Source organism: Ursus maritimus, unplaced genomic scaffold (genome assembly GCF_017311325.1).
Source record: "Ursus maritimus isolate PB19 unplaced genomic scaffold, ASM1731132v1 scaffold_3, whole genome shotgun sequence".
In the NCBI taxonomy this organism is placed as follows: domain Eukaryota; kingdom Metazoa; phylum Chordata; class Mammalia; order Carnivora; family Ursidae; genus Ursus; species Ursus maritimus.
The window spans coordinates 94,541,229-94,564,693 of NW_024425563.1; the positions used below are offsets into that span (position 1 = coordinate 94,541,229).

General features: G+C 57.2%; 2 protein-coding genes and 1 non-coding gene across 6 annotated transcripts in view; 2 read left to right on the forward strand and 1 right to left on the reverse strand.

The window, feature by feature from the left end:
* CCM2 (CCM2 scaffold protein) overlaps positions 1-20,927 on the forward strand; it is a 50,586-nt gene extending 29,659 nt beyond the window's left edge. For 2 of the 4 annotated variants that reach the window (XM_040644482.1, XM_040644483.1), the window contains exons 2-10: positions 260-433; positions 13,217-13,300; positions 13,710-13,893; positions 16,761-16,897; positions 17,798-17,933; positions 18,953-19,010; positions 19,172-19,310; positions 19,557-19,695; positions 20,494-20,927. In XM_040644482.1, coding sequence (XP_040500416.1) covers positions 260-433; positions 13,217-13,300; positions 13,710-13,893; positions 16,761-16,897; positions 17,798-17,933; positions 18,953-19,010; positions 19,172-19,310; positions 19,557-19,695; positions 20,494-20,768 — 1,326 coding nt within the window. In that variant the 3' untranslated portion in view covers positions 20,769-20,927. The remainder of the gene's footprint in view (positions 1-259; positions 434-13,216; positions 13,301-13,709; positions 13,894-16,760; positions 16,898-17,797; positions 17,934-18,952; positions 19,011-19,171; positions 19,311-19,556; positions 19,696-20,493) is intronic. The other 2 variants (XM_040644484.1, XM_040644485.1) reach the window with 1 other exon arrangement.
* Positions 10,558-10,630, forward strand: TRNAE-CUC. The gene has a single exon. It is a non-coding gene; the product is annotated as a tRNA-Glu (tRNA).
* A 1,621-nt stretch (positions 20,928-22,548) lies between the features above and the next one.
* NACAD (NAC alpha domain containing) overlaps positions 22,549-23,465 on the reverse strand; it is an 8,798-nt gene continuing 7,881 nt past the window's right edge. Inside the window, exons 5-8 of the mRNA XM_040644573.1 lie at positions 23,158-23,304; positions 22,940-23,089; positions 22,728-22,850; positions 22,549-22,639 (exon numbers count right to left, since the gene is read on the reverse strand). Coding sequence (XP_040500507.1) covers positions 22,625-22,639; positions 22,728-22,850; positions 22,940-23,089; positions 23,158-23,304 — 435 coding nt within the window. The 3' untranslated portion in view covers positions 22,549-22,624. The remainder of the gene's footprint in view (positions 22,640-22,727; positions 22,851-22,939; positions 23,090-23,157; positions 23,305-23,465) is intronic.

Consider the following 23,465-nt stretch of genomic DNA (forward strand, 5'->3'; position numbering starts at 1 on the left):
TCGCCTGGAGAGTGTGCCCTTGCCCTTCCGAGTGTCTGAGGGCTGGTGGAGGATGGGCCCCCACTCTGCGGGCCCGAGCTGGCACCGGCCCCCCGCAAGCCCGTCCGGCATTCTCGGTACCGTCCTCCCTGGGCCGCACGGGCAGCCCCTTTGCAGGGGGACCGTGGTGGTGGCTCGGCCACTTCAGCTTGTGCACTGTGGGGGCTGCGCGAAGCCTTTGTGAATAACGACCTCCAACCCTTGCCGTTTCTGCCTGCAGCCTGGAATTGTGTCGCCGTTTAAACGAGTATTCCTAAAAGGTGAAAAGAGTAGAGATAAGAAAGCCCATGAGAAGGTGACAGAGCGGCGCCCCCTGCACACTGTGGCGCTGTCCCTGCCCGAGCGCGTGGAGCCCGACAGACTGCTGAGCGACTACATCGAGAAGGAGGTGAAGGTAAGTGTGGCCGTGGGATGCGCCGCCCGCTGTCCTGCCCGCGCCCGTGTGTTGGGTGACCGCCCACGCTCCACGTCCCTGTCTGCTGGCCCTGTTTCTGGCTCTTACTATGGGAGCGGCCACCTCCTTTCTCTCGAAGGCGGGTCTGTGTGTGTTCCGCGTGTTGTGGTCATGGCCGAGGGCGCGGGCCTCCCGAGCCCTGTGTGATCCTGTGTGCAGGCACTTGTGGAAGAGCGTGGCACGCCCAGCCCCCAAACATGCAGGAGTGAAAATGAACTAGGGAGAGGGGCTGTGGCCTTGAGGTCGTGGGGGGCACCAGGAGCCTGGTGCCTGTGCTTGGACAGGGTGCCGGGGAAGGTGGGTCAGCAGAGTTCACGGAGACAGCCAGCTACCGAGTCCTCTCAGAGCACGCAGAGCGGTCCAGCCTGACCTCCGGTCAGGGAGGGTGTGGGGCGGTTGGTGTCCTTGAAGGGGTTTCTGCCCTCACCTGGCCATCAGGTGACTGGGGAGGCTCAGGCGTGGGGACACTTGGCACAGAGGAGGGTTGGGGCGACCCTGAGTGAAGACGAAGACATGAAGCCAGCCTGTGTACGGAGTGGAGAGTCCCCCGCACCTCTCCCTGCCAAGCTTCCGGAACACCTGCACGGAGGCCTGTCCCACACGGGGTCCTGAGGGTGCTCTCAGGGGGAAACCGGGGTTACCGCCCACCGGCCTGAGCATAGCCATGTCTGGCGACGTTGCCCTTGCGCGTGGCTTCTGTCAGGGACAGCATGGATTCATACACGTCCAAGGAGATAGAGCGCACGACAAACACGAGAGGCAAGTGTGAATGTGGCCATAGCCACGCAGCAAACAGTGGGAAAATGTAACGCCCTTGGAGAGGTAAGAGCAAACACCGTGAACTCTGAAGTAAGAAGGCTCCGCTTCTAAATAAGGAGGTGCAGATGGGAGCCTTTGGAACGAGAGGTATGTCTTAAAACTTTCATGAGACGGGTTGAACGGAAGTCAGGAAAGGCACCAGAAAGAATGACCAGAAGGTGAAGAGAGAGGAAATTAGTCAGCGGGAGACGGAAAGAGTAAAAGGAGATGGTAGGGTCAACCAGGGAGGCCCAGCAGGGGTGGAGGGGGAGAGGCGGCCTCCAGGCGGTAATTTGGGACCTGTCGCAGAGTTTGCCAGTGTGACCTCGCAGGACAAAGGGGTCCCACCACGGTGACCAGGCTGACCCTGTTCTGAGGGAGCCACGGGAGGACGTGCTGCCTCCCAGTATGGGACACTCCTTGAAGGTGGAGACGCGGCTCCAGAGCCAGGGCTCCACCCAGAAAGGAGCCGGGAGGATTCCGGGCGCGACGGAAGAGCCCAGGCCCTGGTGAGACTCTGAGGACCAGGCCTGAGCACCTCTGGGAGAGGGGACAGGATGTTTTCTGTGTTTGGGGAGAGTCAGAGCCGTGCGTGAAGACCAGCGAGGTGCGGGGAAAGGTGGCCCCTATTAAACCCTGAAAGGTAAAAGTTGGGGATTTCTGCTTCCAGAAGGTGGGGTCCACGTGCCTCTCCCTGGGCCTCTTACTTCGCACAACTATAATCCTGGATGTTGCACATGCAGTGACCTCTGCAGGATGGATACAAGGCAGACCCTCAGGGACCTGGGGGCCCCAGGTGAGGCCCCGCTTCTCTTTGTCCTCGTGTATCCTAGGCGTGGGGTCGAAGAGGCCAGCAACCCAGAAACACAAGCAGGTGCAGACAGATCCCAACAAAAGCCTCTCCATCTGGACAAAAGACCAGCAAAGGGGTGCCAGCCAAGGCCGAGTGGGGGCCAGCACCTGCCCCAGAGGAGGCCGGACCGGGAGCAGGGACTTCCGCTTCTGATGAACCTGGGGTATCCGTGGGGCCCTGGGGGAGCCAGAATGCCCGCCATGCCCCACAGGACAGAGGAGCCCCCTCGGCGGCGGCTGTGGGACCAGAGCACGCTTTCCGGCGTATGTGTGGTTGGAGTCGTGGCCCGGAGGGGCTGAGAAACTGTTCCAGGGAGTCCTGTCCAAATTGTCACTCATTTGGCCAAAGACAAACAGATTTAAGAAGCGGAGCGCACCGCAAGCAGGGCGAATCCGGAGCAGTTCACACCAACGTGTCACCGTGAAACTTGTCAGGAGCAGAGCCAGAAGGTCTGGAGAACAGTGAGGAGAGCACTTTATCCACGGGGAGATCGGGGTGCCGGCAGTGGCGGGGCCCGNCAGCATGCGCGCCTCAGGAGCCCCCACCGCAGCGCGTCTAGCGGGCCAGCACGGCTGGCTTGGATCACTCTGCGACGACTAAGGACACTCAGGCTCTTGTCTGGCCTCTCCCGGCGGAAGAGGCCTGCCTGCTCTCACTGGAAGATTCCCTCACTTGATCAGGGAACGGATGCCGGTGCTGCACAGTCTCTCCTGGAAAGAGAAGGGGCGAACTTACTCTGAAGGGGTGCAGGGCTGGCTCGGGATTCCAAGAGGGAGTCCATCGCATCGACAGGCCAGGGTAGAAATCTCACGGGATCCTATCAGTTGATGCAGAAGAAACATCCAACACCCACTCATGAGGAAAACCCAGAAGAACAGGGTGTGTGTATGAGCCACGGTACACGTCCAAAGTGGGCACCAAGCTTAAAAACGAAATACCATTTACAGTTACTTCAGAAAGACTGAGGTGCAGATGGAACCAGACGTGTACGGGATTTGCTGAGAGCTCACAGTAGGGGCGCAGGGAAGCACAGATCTGCATGTCGGGGACCTGCCGTGTTGGCGGGTAGGGGACTCAGCCCTGTCAGCGTGTCACGTATCCCCAGACCCATGCGCCGCTTATCAAAATCCCAGCGAGGTTTTTTTGTAGATCCGAAGAGGACTCTAAATGTATACGGAAAAGCAGAAGCAGCAGAGTCGCTGAGACGGTTTTGAAAGAGAAGAGCAAACGAGAGGAGCCAGGCTGACTGCTGTCACGCAGTATCGGCAGAGGGACCCGCACGGAGGTCAGCGGGACGGGGTCGAGAGCCTGAAACAGACCCGCACTGACGTGCCCCGCTGGATTTAGACGAAGGTGCAAACGCAGCGATAACGGGAAGGACGGTCTTCTCAGCACGGTGCCGGAGCTGCTGGGCACCCGCAGAGAAAAACGTGGACCTCACCCCACTCTCCACCCCCATATGTGCAAAAAATTCACCTGGGACAGGCTGGAGCTGGCTGAGAAGCTGCGGGCAGGACAGGCGAACCCATTCCTGGGGTATGTGTCTGTCCTCACCAGGAAAGAGTTTCCCTTTTGGAGGCTGACCAGCCACCCAGAGCCTGGTTGGCCCTCGCGGGACGGTGCTGTATGGGGGCCTCGGAGTCTGCCACCAGGACAGGGACTATTGTGGGTTGGCTTGTCCCCAGCGAGGTGAGCCCAGCTTGGCCTCCGCCTTCTGTCAGCTGAGCGTAGGCTGAGCTAAGGGGAGGCCCCGTGCTTCTCTACTGGGGTCTCGTGGCTCGGGGGTAGGACCATGACTCTGCTTCGCTCCATCCTGGATGGTGGATGGGAATGGCTCCTGGCGGCTTTGGAGGGGAAGGTGTTTGTCCCGTGAGCTCACCCTCTCTCGCAAAGAATCCGTCTAGCTCCCTTGTGCAGGCCACGGCCACGGCTACGGCCCACCAGTTCTGCAGAGCCAGGCTGGGTATGAGGTGGAGCCCGCCGTCCCCACGCCATGTAAGTCTTGGAGGGCAGCTCGCATCTCTGCTTTGGCCACTGGCAGTGACATCATTGTTGCTTTGGAGCTGTGGCCAGGGGCAGCGGCGGGATGAGCGTCAGGGGCGCCACGTGGCCTTTTGTATGTCAGTAGCTCCCGCATTCTGGAGACTGCTAAGTACACCTGCTCCTATGACACAGGGGATGTGGGTCTGGACGCCGAGGGCACCGTGTGCACATCTGGGCCTGGTCCCTGAGCCCCCGGCCCGGCAGGACCCCTGGCCATCCGGGTCCTGGGGTGCTGGCATCATCTCTAAACTGTGAAGGATTTCCTGGTCCCCAGGGTACGGTTGCTCAAGGGAGAGACTAATCCCTCCGGGAGAGCTGGGGGCGTCTCTGCAGCGGGAGCTGTGGGTACATTCTCCTGGGGCTCCGGCTCTCCTTCAGCCACGTTTCTGGGTCTGGAACCGGCGTCAGGGATCGCGCCTTTGTGCCCGAGCCGTGCACTTGGTGGCGTCCTTGTGTGTGTGCATTAGGTGGCGTCCTGGGCTCCTGTGCTGTGGGAGCCGGCTCCGTGGCCCCCGCAGGCCACGTCCCACTGCCTCTCCACGCACTCCTGCGGTTCCTGCAGGTCAGCGCCACTGCCTGTCATTGCTCCCTGGGGTCCTCCTGTCCCCTCGCTCCGGGGTGCCCCGTTCTGTGAGCGTCTCCTGCCGTCAGCTGTACCTCCTCAGAGCTGCTCATCCTCCAGAGTGGGGTGTCTTCCCGGCCCTCCCAAGGAGCAGGGGAGCAGCAGCGTCTTACATGGGGGACCCCATCCAGCAAGCCCACCTCTGAGCCCTTTCAAACCTTCACCCACGGTTTGCCAGGGCTGCTGTGTGTGTGTGTGTGTGTGTGTGTGTGTGTGCGTGTGGTGAATGTGGTGTCATCTGTCTTCCAACAAGTGGGGATGGGCCACTTGTGCAGGCCCGGCGCGTTGAGAAGTCGTGCACCCGCCCTGGTGTCCCTGCCCCGTGGGAAAGTCCTGCCCTTCCTTCCATCAGGCCCCGCTCTGCTGCGGGGATCTTGGCGACCGAGGCCAGTGGTGGGTGGATGTTGTCGAGAGGCCACCCTGGGGTCAGTATAGAAACAGACTTCTGTTGTGTCCCGTCAGCAGTGATTTTTGGAAGCACCTTCTATATTTGGAGCCGGAGCGTGAGCTTGCTAGCACGCCTCTGCGCCGGCTGTGGTCCCTGTAAGGCTGCAGGAGGGCAGCGGGGTGAGGGGTGCCCAGAACGGTCTGGTGGTCGCATCTTCCACCTCGCCGATGCCGGGACCATTGACAGGTGTGACTGCTAGTCACGGGTCCCCTCGGGGCCTCTCACGCTTCATCACGTTCACCCCTCTGTAGCTGTGCCCTTGTGCTGTGATTCGTTGGTCGGGCCGGCGCCCCATGCCGTTGCCCCCACGGTGGGTGTGGGCCAGCCGCAGCTGACCTTGTGAGGGCGCAGGGCGTCGATTAGGGGACCTTTCAGCATGATGGGACGTGTGTGGTAAGCCCTGTCCAGGAGGCACACCTTGTCCCATCTGGAATTGTAACAAGGATGACAGCTGCAATGTTCTGTTAATGAAAATGTTGTTTTGCCAAGAATTATGTTGCAGTGAAGCAAATCTCAAATGAATGGCGGCTCCCCGTTCTATGAAGAAAGTAGAATCTGCCTGGAGATGTGCTAGCTGGGTTTGAAGCACAGCGGCGCTAAGAGAAAGGGAGGAGACGGGTGACGTCATCCCCCCCAGGCCACGTGGCGGGGGCAGGCCCTGTGCAGCCCTGTGCACACACAGCAGGACACTGTCATTTCAGCAAAGCACTGAAGCTGAGAGTGACGGTTCATGGACAGGATCGTGCTGCTTAGGATTCAAAAAGTTGTTAGCAAATGAAATTATTGAGTAAAGAGTAAAACTAAAAAGATAATTTTTATTGTGGTAAACTACATCACAGGGGCGCCTGGGTGGCTCAGTTGGTTAAGCATCTGCTTTTAGCTCAGGTCATGATCTCAGGGTCCTGGGATCGAGCCCTGCATCAGGCTCCTTGCTCAGCGGGAGTCTGCTTCTCCCTCTCCCTCTGCCCCTCCCCCCAGCTTGTGTGGTCTCACTCTGTCAAATGAATAAATAAAATCTTAAAAAAAAAAAATATATATATATATATATTTGACAAAATTGGTCATTTTAACCCATTTTAACCACGTTTAAGTGTGCGGTTCAGTGGCATTAAGTACGCTCACGTTGCTCTGCGGCCACCACCACCATCCATGTCTGGAACGTTCTCATCTCCCCAAACTGAAGTTCTGTCCCCATGAAACACCAGCTCCCTGTCCCCTCCCCTGGTTTCAAATACCGGCTCCCACTGGTCGATTGTCATCCCACTCTATTGATTATGGTCTTTGATGCACAAATTTTTTAAAAGATTTTATTTATTTGAGAGAGAGAGAGTGAGAGAGAGAGCACAAGCCGGCGGGGGGGGAGGCAGAGGGAGAAACAGACTCCCTGCTGAGCAGAGAGCCCAACGTGGGGCTTGATCCCAGGACCCTGAGATCACGATCAGCTGAAGGCAGATGCCTAACCAACTGAGCCACCCAGGCACCCCTAAGAAATTTAATTTCTTTAAAAATTTTTTAAATTTAATTTTGTCTATTTTTATTTATTTATTTATTTATTTATTTATTTATTTATTATTAACATATAATGTAGTATTTGTTCAGGGGTGCAGGTCTGTGATTCATCAGTCTTACACAATTCACAGCACTTGCCATAGCACATACCCTCCCCAGTGTCCATCACCCAGCCACCCCATCCCTCCCAGCCCTCTCCCCTCCAGCAACCCTCAGTTTGTTTCCTGAGATTAAGAGTCTCTTATGGTTTGTCTCCCTCTCTGGTTTCATCTTGTTTCATTTTTTCCTCTCTTGCCCTATGATCCTCTGCCTTGTTTCTCAAATTCCACATATCAGTGAGATCATATGATAATTGTCTTTCTCTGATTGACTTATTTTGCTTAGCATAATACCCTCTACTTCCATCCATGTTGTTACAAATGGCAAGATTTCATTTTTTTGATGGCTGCGTAATATTCCATTGTATATATATACCACATCTTCTTTATTCATATGTCGATGGACAGCTGGGCTCTTTCCATAGTTTGGCTGTTGTGGACATTGCTGCTATAAACATTGGGGTGCAGGTGCCCCTTTGGATCACTACATTTGTATGTTTGGGGTAAATACCCAGTAGGATGCACAAATGTTTTTAATTTTGATGAGTTCCAATTTATCTGTTTGTTTTTTTTTAATTGCCTGTGCTTTTGGTGTTGTAACCAAGAAATCATTACCAAATCCAATGTCATGAAGCTGTTTCTCTGTTTTCTTCTAAGACTCTTAGAGCTTTAGGTCTTACATTTAGGTGTTTGATCCATTTGAATTAATTTTTGTATATGGTGTGAGGTAAGGGACCAACTTCTTTCTTCTCTGTGTGGAACTCTAGTTTTCCCAGCATCATTTGTTGAAAAGACTGTCCTTTCCCTATCGATGGTCTTTGCTGCCTTGTCAAAAATGAACTGACTGTGTTTGTGAGGGTTTCTTTCTGGACTGTGTTCTATTCCATCAGTCTGTATGTCTGTCCTTATGCCAGTACCACACTGTTCGGTTATTATAGCTTTGTAGTAAGTTTTGAAATCAGGAATTGTGAGAATAGGTGAATTTAATACTGATCAATGTAAACAAGCTTCTGTGTTTTTTTTACATGAGCACAGAAGAAGCGGATGGAAAGGCATTGGCCAGCTGCAGCTCCGTGGAAACGTTCTGGACTGTTTACTGATGAGAAGCTAAGTACGAGCCAGTGGTTCCATGTGCTGCTTATTTATTCTCAAACTGCTCTTTCAGAGAGACATTCCCAGCCCTAGAGAGGGTGGGGAAACCAGTGCACAGTTTAGCTTTATCCTTTCTTCCTAGCCCCCAGTTTAGAGAAGATGAAATATAAAACTTCTGAGAATGAGTATGTGTCTCCCTACAGAGCTGCCCAGCACCCATGGACAGTTGTTGAAAGCAGCTTTCCTGAAGTTTCGGCCCCTTGACTGGTACCTGCCACTGTGTTCTGGGTGTACTTCAGCCAGCTCCTTCTCTGTGTGAGCGGGTGATTGCCTGGCGCAGCCTTGGGCAGACCAACTTGGGCCACTGTGTTTACCTTACTTGCACTCGGGAATCCCCAGAGTGACCTGCCTGGTTCCTCAGTTGGAGAGGGCATCTGCAAATAAACACAGTCAGATTTCTTCCTTCCCAATCTGTACCTTCTTTTTTCCCTTTTCTTGTCTCATTGCATTAGCTAGGACTTGCAGTACAGTGTCGAAAAGCAGCGGTGAGAGGGAGTATCCTTGTGTTACTCCCGGTCTTAAGCAGTCTTCAGGCATCTCACTGTTAATTAGGACGTTAGCTGCAGGTTTTTGTACATGTTCTGTGTCAATGTAGGAAGTTTCTCTCTATTCCTCGTTCGATGAGGGTTTTTGTCATGAATGGGTGTTGGATGTTGTCAGATGCATTTTCTGCATTTGTTGATCGGATCGTATGATTTTTCTTCTTGAGAGTGTTGATGTGTGAGGGATTACATTAATTTTTTTTAAAGATTTTATTTATTTATTCTACAGAGATAGAGACAGCCCGCGAGAGAGGGGACACAAGCAGGGGGAGTGGGAGAGGAAGAAGCAGGCTCCCAGCGGAGGAGCCTGATGTGGGGCTCGATCCCATAACGCTGGGATCACGCCCTGAGCTGAAGGCAGACGCTTAACTGCTGTGCCACCCAGGCGCCCCAGGATTACATTAATTTATTTCTGAATTTTGAATCAGCCTTGCCTCCCTGGGGTAAACACAACTTGGTCATTGTGTATATTTATTATCTTTGTATAATTTATATAAATTATATAATCTATATAAATATCTTTATACCTTGTTGGATTAGATTTGCTAATATTTTGTTGAGGATTTTTACATTTATGTTTATGAGAAATATCGATCTGTAGTTTTTCCTTTCTTGTAGTATCTTTGATTTTGATATTAGGGTCGTGCTACCTCATAGAATGGGTTAGGGTGTTTTCTCTGTTTTTATTTCCTAGAAGAGATTATAGAGAATTGGTATAATTTCTTCTTCTTCTTCTTCTTTTTTTTTTTAAAGATTTTATTTATTTATTTGACAGAGAGAGACAGCCAGCGAGAGAGGGAACACAAGCAGGGGGAGTGGGAGAGGAAGAAGCAGGCTCCCAGCGGAGGAGCCTGATGTGGGGCTCGATCCCAGAATGCCGGGATCACGCCTTGAGCCGAAGGCAGACGCTTAACGACTGAGCCACCCAGGCGCCCCTGGTATCATTTCTTCTTTTAGCGTGTGGTGGAATTCACCCGTGAGCCTGTCTGGGCCTGGTGCTTTCTGTTTTAGAAGGTTATTAATTATTAATTCAGTTTCTTTAATAGATCATACGCCTATTCAGATTATCCATTTCTTTTTATGTGAATTTCGATAGTTGTGTCTTTCCTTTTTTTTTTTAAGGTTTTTTTCTTTTTTTCTGATTTTATACTCATGAAAGCAACCTTCTGATATGGATTTTTAAAAAGACTTTATTTATTTATTCAGGCTCCCTTTTGAACAGGGAGTCCAATGCAGGTCTTGATCCGAGGATCCCTGGGATCATGACCCGAGCCGAAGGCAGACGGCCAACTGACTGAGCCACCGAGGCGCCCCTAAAGATTTTATTTATTTATTTGGCAGAGAGAGCGAGAGGGCACAAGCAGGAGGAACAGTAGAGGGAGAGGGATAAGCATGCTCCCCGCCGAGCAAGGTCCAATGCGGGACTCAATACGAGGACTCTGGGATCATGACCTGAGCCAAAGGCAGACGCTTAACCATCTGAGCCACCCAGGTGCCCCGATAGTTGTGTCTTTCAAAGAATTCCATTGTGATTTGAGAGCATACTGTGTATGGTTTCTAGTCTTTTAAATTTGTTAAGGTGTGTTTTATGGCCCAGAATTTGCTGCTTCTTGACGAATGTTCGTGTGAGCTCATGAAGAATGTGTGTTCTGCAGCTCTTGGATAAGTAGTCTATGGTTACCAATTATATTCTGTAGGTTGAGGGTGTTGAGTTCACCTGTGTCCTCACTGATTTTCTGCCTGCTGGGTTTGCCCATTTCCGTTAGAGAAGAGTGTCTTGAAGTCTCCAGTTGCAATTGTGGATTCATTTATTTCTCCTTGCAGTTTTGTCAGTCTTTGCCTTATGTATTTTGATGCTCTGTTGTTAGGTACATACATGTGAAGGATTGTCACATATTTAGAGAACTGTTTTCATTACATAAGATCCCTCTTTGAAGTGGGTTTCCTGTAGGCAACATGTAGTTAGGTCTTGAATTAAAAAAAAAATTTTTTTTAGGGCGCCTGGCTGGCTCAGTTGGTAGAGTGTGTGACTCTCGATCTCAGGGTTGTGAGTTCGAGCCCCATGTGGGGTGTAGAGATTACTTAAATAAAACTTAAAATTTTTTTAAATAAAAATATTAAAATTAGGGGCGCCTGGGTGGCACAGCGGTTAAGCGTTTGCCTTCGGCTCAGGGCGTGATCCCAGCGTTATGGGATTGAGCCCCACATCAGGCTTCTCTGCTAGGAGCCTGCTTCTTCCTCTCCCACTCCCCCTGCTTGTGTTCCCTCTCTCGCTGGCTGTCTCTATCTCTGTCGAATAAATAAATAAAATCTTAAAAAAAAATAATTAAAATTAAAAAAACATCTTTAGTAAGCTCTGTGCCCAACACGGGGCTCGAACTCACAACCCTGAGATTAAGAGCGTTATGCGCACTCTAGTGCTCTCTCTCTCTCTCAAATAAATAAATAAATAGATCTTAAAATCCCTCAAATTTTCTTTGTCAGAGAAAGTTTTTATTTCTCCTTTGCTTAAAGGACTGGTTTACTGGATACAGAATTGCAAGTTGGTGGGTTTCTGTCTACACTTCAGTGTTTCATTCCTCTCGTTTGCCTAGTTTCTGAAGAAAAGTCCGATATCATTCTTTTTTTCTTAAGTATTTTTATTTATTTTTGAGAGAGAGAGAGAGAGAGAGAGAGCGAGTATGAGCGGGGGGAGGGGCAGAGAGAGAGGAAGGCTCCCCAATGAGCAGAGTGCCCGATGTGGGACTCGATCCCAGGACCCTGGGATCATGGCCTGAGCTGAAGGCAGACGCTTAACCAACTGAGCCGACCAGCTGTCCTCGTTCTTTTTTTTTTTTTTTAAGATTTATTTAGGGGTGCCTGGGTGGCTCAGTTGGTTAAGCGACTTCCCTTCAGCTCAGGTCATGATCCCAGGGTCCTGGGATCAAGTCCCACATCGGGCTTCCCCTGCTCTGTGGGGAGCCTGCTTCTTCTCTCCCTCTGCCTGCCACTCCCCCTGCTTGTGCTCTTTTTCTCTGTCAAATAAACATATAAATAAAATCTTTTTTAAAAAAGATTTATTTATTTACTTTTAGAGAGTGAGTGAGCGAGCTTGTGTGAGCAGGGGGGAGGGGCAGAGGGAGAGGGAAAGAGAATCTTACGAGGGGCTCCACACTGGGTGTGGAGCCTGATGCGGGGCTCTATCCTATGACCCTGAGATCATGACCCGAGCCGAAACCAAGAGCGGCCGCTCAACCACCTGAGCCCCCCAGGCGCCCCAGTCTGATATCTTTCTTATCCTTGTTCTTCTGGGGGTAAGGTGCTTTTGTCTTGTGGCTTACCTCAGGGTTTTCTCTGTGATTGTTTACAGTTTGCCTATGAAATGCTAGGTGCTGGGCTGCTTCTGTCTTTATTCCCTTTCTTCTTTTCTCCCTGTGTGTCCTGCTTGGTACTGAGTCCCTGGATCTGTGGTCTCGCGTCTGTGTTAGTGCTTCTCCCCGTCATCCCACCACACGCACGGCACAACTTTTTGAATTTTCTGACCGTTTTTGGATATTCTGTTCCATCTTCTTCATGCTTTTTCCTCTTTGTTTTCCAGTTTGGGGAGTTTCTGTTGACATATCTTGATATATCTGCACGCCCGCTGACCCCTCCCTTGGCCATGTCCAGCCTACAGATGTGTCCATCGACAGCACCTGTCACTCTCCGTTTCTGTTACGGTGGTTTTGATTGTTGGCATTTCCCATCGGTCCGTGTTCAGCATCTCTGTCTCTCTGCTTACATCACCCATGAAGCACGATGTCCACTTCTTTTGTTGGAGCCCTTAGCACATTAATCCCACTGCTTTATATATAAATTTTATTTTTTTAAAAGATTTTATTTATTTGACAGAGAGAGAAAGAGAGTACAAGCAGGGGGAATGGGAGGCAGAGGGAGAGGGAGAAGCATGCTCCCCGCGGAGCCGGGAGCTGGATGCGGGGCTCAGTCCCAGGACCCCAAGATCATGACCTGAGTCGAAGCCAGATGGGCCTGCCTAACCGACTGAGCCACGCAGGCACCGCAGTCGCACTGCTTTAAACTCTGGGGCTGGCGGCCCCTGAGAACAGCCCTGCTGCGTCCGTGTCTGGTTCTGGTGCTTGCTCTGTCTGTTCAGATGGTGTTTTCGCATTCGGCGTGCCTTTCGTCAGCTGGACGTGTCGTATGGGGTAACAGGAATGGCGGGGGATGGGCCTTCCGCGGGAGGCCGTGTGCTTATCCGGCTGGAGGATGCCATGTGGGGAGGGGTGCACTCTCCATCCTGTGGTCAGTGTGTCTCGGTCCTCCAGTGACCCATGCCCCTGGACTGGACGGCCACGCGTGCTTCTCACTCGGTTCCCCCTTCAGGCTGGAGCTGAGTATTTCCATCCCTGCCGGAACTAATTCTCCTTGAGGAAGGGCCCCCGTTACGGGTAACAGTCCTCACAGTGCGGTACAGCGGGAAGTGTGGGCGCATCTCCTGAGCCAGTAGAGACTGCTTCAAGAATTCAGAGCACACTTCCTAGCGGAGGCCCCCTGCCCGGAGCCAGGCCAGCAGGCCTGGTGGCAGAAGACGGAGGCCAAGCCATGTCCTCTGTGTGTCCACGATGGTCTGGGCTGATCTTCCCTTTCTCATGGCAGCTTCTCTCCACACTTTCTTGCAGTACTTAGGTCAGTTAACGTCCATACCAGGATACCTGAATCCTTCCAGTAGGACCGAAATCCTGCATTTCATAGACAATGCAAAGGTAACTCCATCCTTCTGACCCTGACCTCTGACCCCTGGCCTGTAACACCCCCTAACCCTAACCTCTGACCCTCAGTCTGCTCCAGCTCCTAACTCGGACCTCTGACCTTTGTACTCTGATGCCAGCTCTTGGTCTTCTGACACTGGGCCTTCACGGCTGGGAGGGATGACCCCGTCCCATCATGTCATGGGTGTGCTTGGCTCTTGGGCCGTAAAGACTGATACTGTCTGAACATGAGCTTTATTCTCTAGGCTTTGCTCCTTATGGTTTTGGGCTGCTTTCAGAATTCACATTTTCCAGATATGCACAGCGCACAGCACAGGTGTGAATAAAAGCAGCTGCAGAAGCAGCAGGGCTCCCGGGGGCCGCGGCCGGGCCTGCGTTTCTGATGTGCTGCAGTCCCTTCCAGAGAGCCCACCAGCTCCCCGGACACTTGACCCAGGAGCACGACGCTGTGATTAGCCTGTCTGCCTACAACGTCAAGCTGGCCTGGCGGGACGGGGAGGACACCATCCTCAGGGTCCCCATCCACGACATCGCTGCCGTGTCCTACGTGCGGGATGACGCCTCACACCTGGTGGTCCTGAAGACAGGTATGGACCTGGGGGCCGGCGTCAGGGGTCCTTGGCAGGAGCAGCCCACATCGTTGTCCTCAGGAGCGAATCTGGGAATTTAGTGGAGCTCTGGACACAGTTTCTCCAGCACCGGGTCAGCTGCCGCCCGAGAGTGGGCCTTCGCTCAGCCCCACCAACACGTGGGCCCTGCCTTTGGCCACAGGCTTCCCAGAGTTGGGTACAAAGAGGAGACCAGACCATCGCGGAGCTCTTGGTCCAAGAGACGTTCTGAGCATGTCCTTGTAAGGGAGTCAGGAGGAATCTTAAACCAGGCCCCGACCCCAGCCCCCTGCACCCCTCCCCTGGGGTTGGGAGCCCAGTGTTGCCTACTGTGCTCTCCAGATGAGCTGCCCCCCGGGTCCCACAGCCTCTGCCTGGTACCAGGTCACTGAGACACAGGAGAGACGTCACGCCCCTCCGGGTGGGGTTCTGAGCTTGGCGCTGGAGTATCGCTCTTGTCCTGGGCTCCTTTGGGCGTTCTGGGGCGGGATAGCGTCCTGAAGCCATTCATTTCCAAAGGGCCCGTGGCAGTGCAGAGGGAAAGTTGTTTTTCTACCTGAGGTCGGCAGTTCATGGCAGATCCGAGAGATTTTCTTAAGAGCCAGGGCCCTGGTGAGCCTCCTCGCATGACCCCTTGAGCTTGGGGGGCTCTTGTGGCACAAATCCGGTAGGGATGCTGCAGGCCCACCCCCACCCCTGTGTGCTCTGCCTATCCCTCATTTCCCTTTGGTAAACGTCTACTGTTGAATAATGGGCATTACTTCAGTTTGAACCACACAGAGCTGCTCATATGTAACTGTTGTAATTTACAAAAATGGCTCAAACTAGCAGAAAGCCTGGGACATGGATTACCTGGTGTACCCTCCACCCCCAACGGTGAGGGGGACCCTGTTCTCCCACTTCACAGATGGAGTAGGAGAGCACAGAGGTTGAGTGACTGGCGGGGGGCCCAGTGGGGCGGTGGCGGGACCGGCCGGCCCGGGAAGTGGCTTCGTCAGGGCTCCTGCCACCGCCACCGCTGCCGCAGTGACCGCCTGTTCCCCTCCTGGGGGCGGACGGTTCCGCAGGAGGCCCAGGGTCTGAGCCATGGGAAGACCGACCTCTCACCAGCGCCTGCAGGCGAGGAAGCGGGTGGGCGGGGAGCTGGGCCCCCCTGGTTTGTTGTGTGGCGGGACATGTGTCCGCGTTGATCGTTAGAACGAATCGGCTAAGAAAGGGGAACAGATTTTTTACGAGGGAGAGAATGAGCTCCGTAGGAGATCCTTTGCAAAATGAGACGAAACCGGGATCCACAGCTTTGAGAGCTTTTGAGTTAAAGGGAGAGAAGGAATCCCTGTGTCCTGGGCGTCTTCCTCATGCAGCGAAGTCCTGAGACCATGAGCCTGCACGCCCCGGTGGCCCCGGCGTGCTGTGTATGAGATCATGCGCGTAGCGGTCCTCAGCACGCTGGCAATGACGGCTACTGTTCATTGAGTGCCTACCACGTGCAGACACACACGTGTGCTTCTGCGGGTCCAGGCTACGCCAGTGCCTGCGGCAGTGCAGGGTGGGGTGGGTGTGCGGGGTCGGGTCTGGCTGCAGGGGCTCCATGTGGCGGGCATGTCTTGGGGGGGTGGGTGACCAGATGTCCGGGCACACCGGGGCGGAGCAGACCGTGCAGACATCTCGTGGAGGGTGCTTCCATGGGTGTAGGAGGACAGATGGGGGATCTGAAGCCGGAGCTGTGGGGACAGCCAGTGGGATGCTGCTGGGGGCCAGACGGGGGCTTTGCAGACACAGCCCACCCTCACTGTGTATGGCTTTGCAGCCCCGCACCCTGCTTCCTCGAAAACAGCCGCGGAGCTACTTAAGATGTTCTAGGACCCACGGTAAAAGAAGTAAAAGGAAGCGAGTGAAATCAGTGTTCCTAATGTATTTTATTCAGCCCTTCATATCATAGTAATACAGCAGCCGTGCATGACCAGTATGACCGTTATTAACGAGATGTCCCCCGTCTTCCTTGTACTTCCCCTGAGACCCTGTGTGGAGTTTACACTCTGCACACGGCACCGTGTGGACTTGCCACATTTCGCATGCTCAGTGCCTGTGGCCCATGGCCGCCGTGGGGCAATGCAGTCCTGGGGTCTGGCGGTGGTGTTCATGGGGCTCATGGGGTGCTGCACCCCGGGTCCGGCAGGCACACCTGTCCGAGTGTGGCTTCTGCCTGGTGCCCGGCTCCCAGCCACATCTGAGGCTTCAGGTACTCTGCGTGCTGAGATGGGCTGGTCCGGAGATACCCCAGCACCCCCCATCATCGGGGGGAATGGGAGGCTTCACTTCCAATTCCTGCTTCCTGGTCTGCTGAGCCGATGTGCTCATGCTTCCCAGGGCGGGGGCCTCCCTCCGTGCCGTGGGCAGGCTGGGAGAGACCTCGTGCGTCTGTGTCCTGGGACCTTTGTCTGAGGAGGTGGTGTGTGGAGTGTTAGAAACGTGGGCTGGGGTCCACATCCCCTCGTAGACTCTGCCCCTCTCACACCCTTGGGCCCCATACCTCAGTGTCCCCATCTGTCAAGATTGAGTTCATGCCCGTGGTTCCTGTGAGTGGAACTCTGGGAATGCCATGGTGTGTAGACCAAAAGCAGCTGAATATAGGCCATTTCAGGTCTCAGCCCAAGATACTAGCATCATCTGTGGTAGGGACGTTAGAGGGTCCTGTAGGGATGCTAGAGGGTCCTGTAGGGTGGTGGTTCTCAGCGAGCAGTGGCCAGAGCGGCCGCGGAGGAATGCCTGAGCCAGGTCGGGGCTGTCTGGAGCCGGCTGTCAAGCTCCCACACCTGCCCTAACCTGCTGTGCTGTTGACTTCTCAGCCCAGGACCCTGGCATCTCCCCCAGCCAGAGTCTGTGTGCAGAAAGTTCCAGAGGCCTCACCGCAGTCTCCTTGTCAGAGAGCGGAGTGGGGCCTGTGGAGGCCTGCTGTCTGGTAGTCCTGGCCACAGAGAGCAAGGTGAGTAGAGGGTGGGACCTGGGTACTCGGCACCTGTCTTGCCCACAACCTGTCTAGGCTCCTCCCACCTCCCCAACCCGGGCCCCTCCCCCACCCTGATCCAGGCTCCTCCTATATTCCCAACCCTGGCCCCTCCCATATTCCCAGCCCAGGCCCCTCCCGTCCCCCCACCCAGGCCGCTCCCACAGCCTCGCCCAGGCCCTGCTCTGGCCCCTGCCCTGCTCACTAAGTCTGGTGCCTTCAGTCTGTGTTCCTTCTCTTCCAGGGCCCTCACCCTTTCCCCAGTGCTGATGGGGTGATGGTCTTCTGCACCCCAAGCTGTGCCCTGGGAGTGGCGAGTTAGGGCTTGGGGCCCCCTCAGCTTTCTGAGGGCTGCCAGCTTCTGGGAGCTCTTTGGTCTCCTTGTGTGTAGTTTGGGTCTTTGAGACCGTAGGAGGGACCCCCTGCCTCGGGGACCCTTTGATCAGGGCGCCTCCTTGGTGCTGGCCACCTTCTAGCTGGGCAGTTCTTGCTTGTGGGGCTGCCTCCCTGGCCTGTTGCCACCGCAGGCCCCTCTGGTCACTGCCCCTTGTCCGGGGGCAGAACCACCCCAGAGGAGACCCTGCCTTGACAGCACGGGTGTGAAGCCGTGTCCCGTGCTGGGAATGCCGTCCGCCAGCCTTGGGGCAGCAGCGGCGGCAGGGTGTTGGTGGGCCAGGTCGGGGGAACAGGAGGGCTGGCAGCTGACAGACACATCTGGCCCCCTTGGGCCCAGAGAACCTTCTGGATGTGGGCTGGTCTCCTTGTGGCCCTGTCAGCCGGTGGGGGGCCAGGGCCCTTGGTCCTGGTGCAGGCTGGGCATCAGAGGAGCCAGGTGGCCGGCAAGCTGCCCAGGAAGGTCCAGCTTTGTCCCCACGGCAGGTCGCTGCGGAGGAGCTGTGCTCTCTGCTGGGGCAGGTCTTCCAGATCGTGTACACGGAGTCCACCATCGATTTTCTGGACAGAGCCATATTCGATGGGGCCTCGACACCCACCCACCACCTGTCCCTTCACAGCGGTACGTGAGCGTGGGCGGACAGTGATGCTGTTGTCCCTGTCCCCACGGCATCGCGCCAGTGCCTCGTTCCCAGATCTACGTCCCCCACCTCGGCGAGCCTGGTGGCTTCCTGCACCACGCTGGGGGCCAGGGAATGCTTTCTCAGCTGAAGTCCCTTCACCTGCCTCAGAACAGAGGGTGGGGGCTGGAGGGGGTGTGTGGGGGGAGGAACCCCCGGACCTCACAGCTCTTGGGCGGGGGGCTTCTTCCCGGACGGAGGCTGGGGGGGCACTTGGAAGCCACCCCCTTTGTATCTGCTTAGCATTTTCGGGGAGCATTTTTAGGAGGCGTCTGTAGCCCCGTGTTCCACGCGCCAGGAGCGCCCCTTGCTCCTCGCACACCTCCCCGACTCCGCACTTCTCACCTGCCTCTCTCAGATCTCACCAGCTGTGCAGAATGGTGTCCGTGTCCCTCACAGTCTGTGTCACACGGACTTTAGGTCACCTGTCCGGTGTTTCCCGAGTAGCTGCTGTGTCCCGGGCTCTTTGCTGGTGCGAGGGGCTCAGGCATGCTGGGGTCCTGCCTCCGTACGCGCACGGAGCCCACCGGGTCCAGGCTGGGGGTCAGCCATGCCTCTGACTGTGGCTTCTGCCCTCGGCCGGCCCTGTGAGGGAGGGCAAGCTGTCCGACCTCGTCTAAAGGGGGCAGAGGAAACAAAGTAACCCAGGCTCTAGGACACCGGGCAGGCGGCGGCCCCAAGTAGCGCTTGTCTTTCCTTGGCCCTCCGGGAGCGTTCTTCAGCCTCCCATTTGCTGCGACCCCTGAAGCCCAGAGCATCGCGCTCAGGCCCACACCTGCGACAGGTGGTGCCTGTCAAAACCCCCCAGGAGGAGCCCGTCTGGGTGCTGCCTGAGGCTTGTCCCCCAAGGGCCTGCCGGTTCCCCCCCGCCAGGGCACACGTGTCGTGGGGTGCTGGGCCCCGGGACTCAGTGCCCCCTCCCCACGTAACCGGGAGCCTCTATGTTCTGCACCCTGTACAGACGACTCTTCCACCAAGGTGGACGTGAAGGAACCGTATGAGACGGAAACCAGCACTTTGTGAGTACCCGCCCCTCCCCCTGCCGGCCGCCTCCGCGCCCCCCGCTGGGCGTCTCTGGCCGGAAGTGCGCGTCTGCGGGGTGGGGGGGGGGGTTGGGGGCACGGTGCAAGGTGGAGGCCGGAGGCCGGGAGCCACGTGCCCACGGCTCCTGTCCTTGCAGTTCCTTCCCCGAGTGTGCACACGCAGGCGGCGTCTCGCCCTTGTCCTTCTGTATGCCGACGGCGCCCCACGCCAAGACGGTCAGTGAGAGCGAGCTGAGCGCCACCGCCACGGAGCTGCTGCAGGACTACATGCTGACGGTGCGCGCCAGCCCGGCCTGAGCTGGAGCGACGGGTGGGGAGGGGGCGCCAGCGGCGTTTGGGGGCGGGCTGCTCAGCGGACTCCCCGGCCCTCACGTGGTTCCGTGCATGCGCGTGCCCCGCAGGGGCGTATTCTGCCCTGAGCTCCTTGCGGCGCGCTCCGTGGGGGCACCGGGTGGGCTCGCGGGGTCGCAGTGGGCTCCGCAGTGGCGCTCACCACCCCCACCCCTGCCCCGCTGTGGGCAGCTGCGCACCAAGCTGTCCTCCCAGGAGATCCAGCAGTTCGCCGCGCTGCTGCACGACTACCGCGACGGGGCGTCGGTGCACGAGTTCTGCATCAACCTGCGGCAGCTGTACGGGGACAGCCGCAAGTTCCTGCTGCTCGGTGAGTCCCGTGGGGGTGCGGCCGCAGCGTAGGGGAGCTCTTCCCAGTGACTGGCCGGCTCTGCCCTGGGGAGCCAGACTGAGGGGAAGCCAGGAGCAGCGCACCGCGGAGTGGGGGCCAGGGGTGGGGCTCCTGGGGGGGTGGCACTCCAGTGTGTTTTGGTGGGTTGATCAGGAGTTTGGTGGGTGGAGAAGTGGACCCCGTTTCCCGGTAGAAGGACCAGCCTTTGCCGAGACACTGGCCCTGAGAGCTGGGTGGGCAGGGTGGTCGGGGCTCTGCACACCTGCCGGCACCGTCGGGGATGACGGCATGGTTGTGTCTCCCACATGCTGACCCTAGAAAACTCGCTGGCGGCTGGTGGAGGCTCCTGGGCGCTGCCCCCCACCATCCAAGAGGGGTGGATTATACCTTTGTCAGCAGCCACCGAAGGGCTCTCCACTCTGGGGGATGTAGGGCCGGAGGCCTGGCCTGCTGTGTCCAGTCTGAGCTCTTGCCAACCCTGTGGCCTCCCTCCAGGGGTCGGAGGCCCCAGCCCCGTGTTCCTTTCTGGTTTATTCCCCACCAAACGGGGTGGTGCCCCTAGGGGTCAGCCTGCTCCCTCTGTTCTGCACCTGGAGGCCCGAGGGTGGGCTTCCTCCAGGCCCAAGGGAGGGAGATGGGGCCAGCCACCTGCTGCAGGGCCATGACCTGCTTGGGCCCGTGGTGCCCATCGGACTGGGCCAGACACAGGGCGGGCAGGGTGGGCAGGGTCGTTCTCCCCGCTGGAGGCCTGGTGTCAGACACACCCTGTGTCCACAGGTCTGCGGCCCTTCATCCCGGAGAAGGACAGCCAGCACTTCGAGAACTTCCTCGAGACCATAGGGGTGAAGGACGGCCGAGGCATCATCACTGACAGCTTTGGCCGGTACCGGAGAGCCCTGAGCTCCACCTCCACCGGCACCGGAAACAGGGCCACGGGCAGCTCTGATGACCAGTCCGCGCCCTCGGAAGGGGACGAGTGGGACCGCATGATTTCGGACATCAGCAACGACATCGAGGCTCTGGGCTGCAGCATGGACCGGGACTCGGCCTGACGGCACCGGGAGGGACCCGCTGGTGCGCCCTCTACTGTGAAGGACCGGCCCCGGGGCACCGGTGCCCGTGGCCTGCTCCACGAGGGGTCCTGGGGGGTCCTTTCGGTTTTGCACACGACGTTCCTGTCGAAACTCTCAAGAGACCTTCAAAGAAGTTTACTGCGATGTGAATAATTCATTTCTGGTCCCAGCATGCTTCTGGTCTTGCGGTGTGGGAGCTGGGCCCACAAGTCCGGGCTGGGTGCTGTGGCCTGGGGGCCGGCTGCCCTTCGGTGCTCGTCGCAGCAAACTGGGAGGATAGGATTGGGGCTTTTGCTTCATGGACATGGGGTGGGCAGCAGGGGGCCTAGGCGCTGGTGTGAGTGTCAGGCCCTCGCTGTTGGGAGCGGGATCCTGGTTCCCGAGGACCTGCTCTCTGTCCCCTCACCCGAGTCCCCCAATCTTTGGTCTCACTGCTACCACAGGTGGTCTCCACTGCAAACCTGTACCCCTCACCTCCCCACCAAAGCACGCCCTGCCCCCCCCCCCCAGAGCGTGTCATCTTGGAGCCCAGGGTCCCGATCTCCAGGGGGGGGTCACAGGGGGGCACTGTGTTCTAGGTTGTTCCTGGGCTGGGCCCCTCCTCTGCCCTTGGCACGTGGGGAGGCAATGGGGGTGGCCCTGGGCCGGGCCCTGGAGACCCCCTCCTCACCTAGAAGGTGCCTCTGCCCTGGGAGACCCCCAACAGCACGTGTGGGAAGCCCCAGGCTGAGCAGGGTGGGTGCTGGGGTCCGGGAGAAGGGAGGACAGAGCCCTGGGCTCACAGGCCATGTGGGGGCCAGGTGGGGGTCGGCCTCCTGGCCAGCGGCAGGTCAGGATAGGAGAAGGTTCTGGCCTGGGCTTTCCAGGAGCTGGTAGTGGGCCCAGGCCAGCAGCGCTAAGGGGACATGGGTAGGTCTCCAGACATGTGCAAATCGCCCTGCTCTGGAAGCATCTGGAACAGCTGAAGTCGTCCAGGCAGGGCCAGCCCACTCTGGGTGTGAGTGGCCGTAGCGGGCGGTCGGGGTTGCAGTGGCCGCACTGTGGGACCTAGTCTGAGGGTCCTGTGTGGATGGCAGGAGCTGCTCCCTCCTCTCCAGGGGCCCCTCTCACACGCAGCCCCCCTTCATGCGTCCCTGGACTTTGAGAAGAGGGAACGTGGAGAAGATGGGTGGCCACTCCAGAGCTGAGTGCCAGGAGGGCCAAGAACTTTGGGGGCCAGTCGCTGCCTCCCCAGCAAACACCTTTCCGTGGCTAAACCTCTGGAGCCCCTGAGTCTGGGGACTTCCTTCCCCAAACCAGGCCCCAGGCCCACGCCTTGGGCCACAGCCAGGTGACTGCCTACCATCTCTGGGCAGGTGGGGCACCGTGGACGTGGGGGGAGGACAGACCCCCAGCTGCTGGAGTCCCAGGACAGATCCCACCCTCTGGGGACACATGGGGACAGAGCCCTGCCCTCTGGGGACATGGTGGGGAGAGGACTCCCACTCTCTGGGGACATGGGACAGACCCCATCCTCGGGGACCCAGGGAGAGAACATCCACCCTCTAGGGCCAGGGGCAGGCCACCACCTCTGGAACATGAGCAGGTAGGACCGCCGCCCTTTGAGAACACGGGGGACAGATCCCCACCCTTGGGGATGTGGAAGGGAGGACCCTGCCTCCGTGGGCTCTGCACAGACCCAGGAAGTGTCTCCACCCCTTCACAAATCCCATGTGGCCGGAGCAGGCGCCCAGGCAGGTAGGAGCGAGAGCAGAGACCATGAGGAGACACCCCTTTATTGAGCAGCAGAGCCGGGGGGCAGGGACGGAGCCGTGCGGTCAGGTGGCAGTCAGCGGCTACATGGTGAGCTCCTGCAGGAAATGCAGAAAGAGAGGGCAGGCTGGGGAGGGGCCCAGTAGGGCCCGCAGCAGGGGGGCCGAGAAGGAGCCAGCCACTCACCATAATGGCGTTGACGATGTCGCTCTGGTTGTCCCTCAGGGCTCGTACGGCCCTGGCCCTCGACACGTTGGCCTGTGCCATCACCAGCTCGATGTCACGGAGCTCCAGCCCCGCCTCATCCACCTAGAGAGGGGCAAGCAGGCAGGTTCTGGGGCTGCCCCCACCTCCAGGAAAAGCCGTGAGGACCACCCCCCACCGTCCCTGTGCCTCACCTCCTCCTCCTCCTCCTCCTCTTCTTCCTCCTCACACTCGGGCCTCACCAGCGGCCCGGGCGCGGACTCAGGGACCAGGGCGGAAGGCTCCGTGGGCACTTTGAACTTCTCGGCAGCAGCTCTGTGCACTTGCTGGGACAGGTCCTCGATCTGCAGGGGCACAGTGGTCAGCCCAGCCCACGCTCTGGGCCCCCGCCCCCTCCCACGGCCGGCCAGACCTTGGCCTCGCCGAAGACCACGTAGGTGTCCGAGGCCGGGCTCTTGAAGACATCGGGCTTGGCGATGACGAACAAGATGTTCTTGGACTTCTGGATGGTGATCCTGGTGACCCCCTGGATTTGCCGCAGGCCCAGCTTGGACATCGCCTGGGGCACGGGGTGGGGGCTCAGGCCTGGGCATCGGCCCCAGGGTCCCAGGCTGGGGTGGGGAGGAGCGGGCAGGCCCAGAGGGAGAGACTGATGGGGGAACGAGGATTCTGCTGCCAACTCGGGGGGATACCTTGGGAACACCTGCCCCCCCCCCCCCC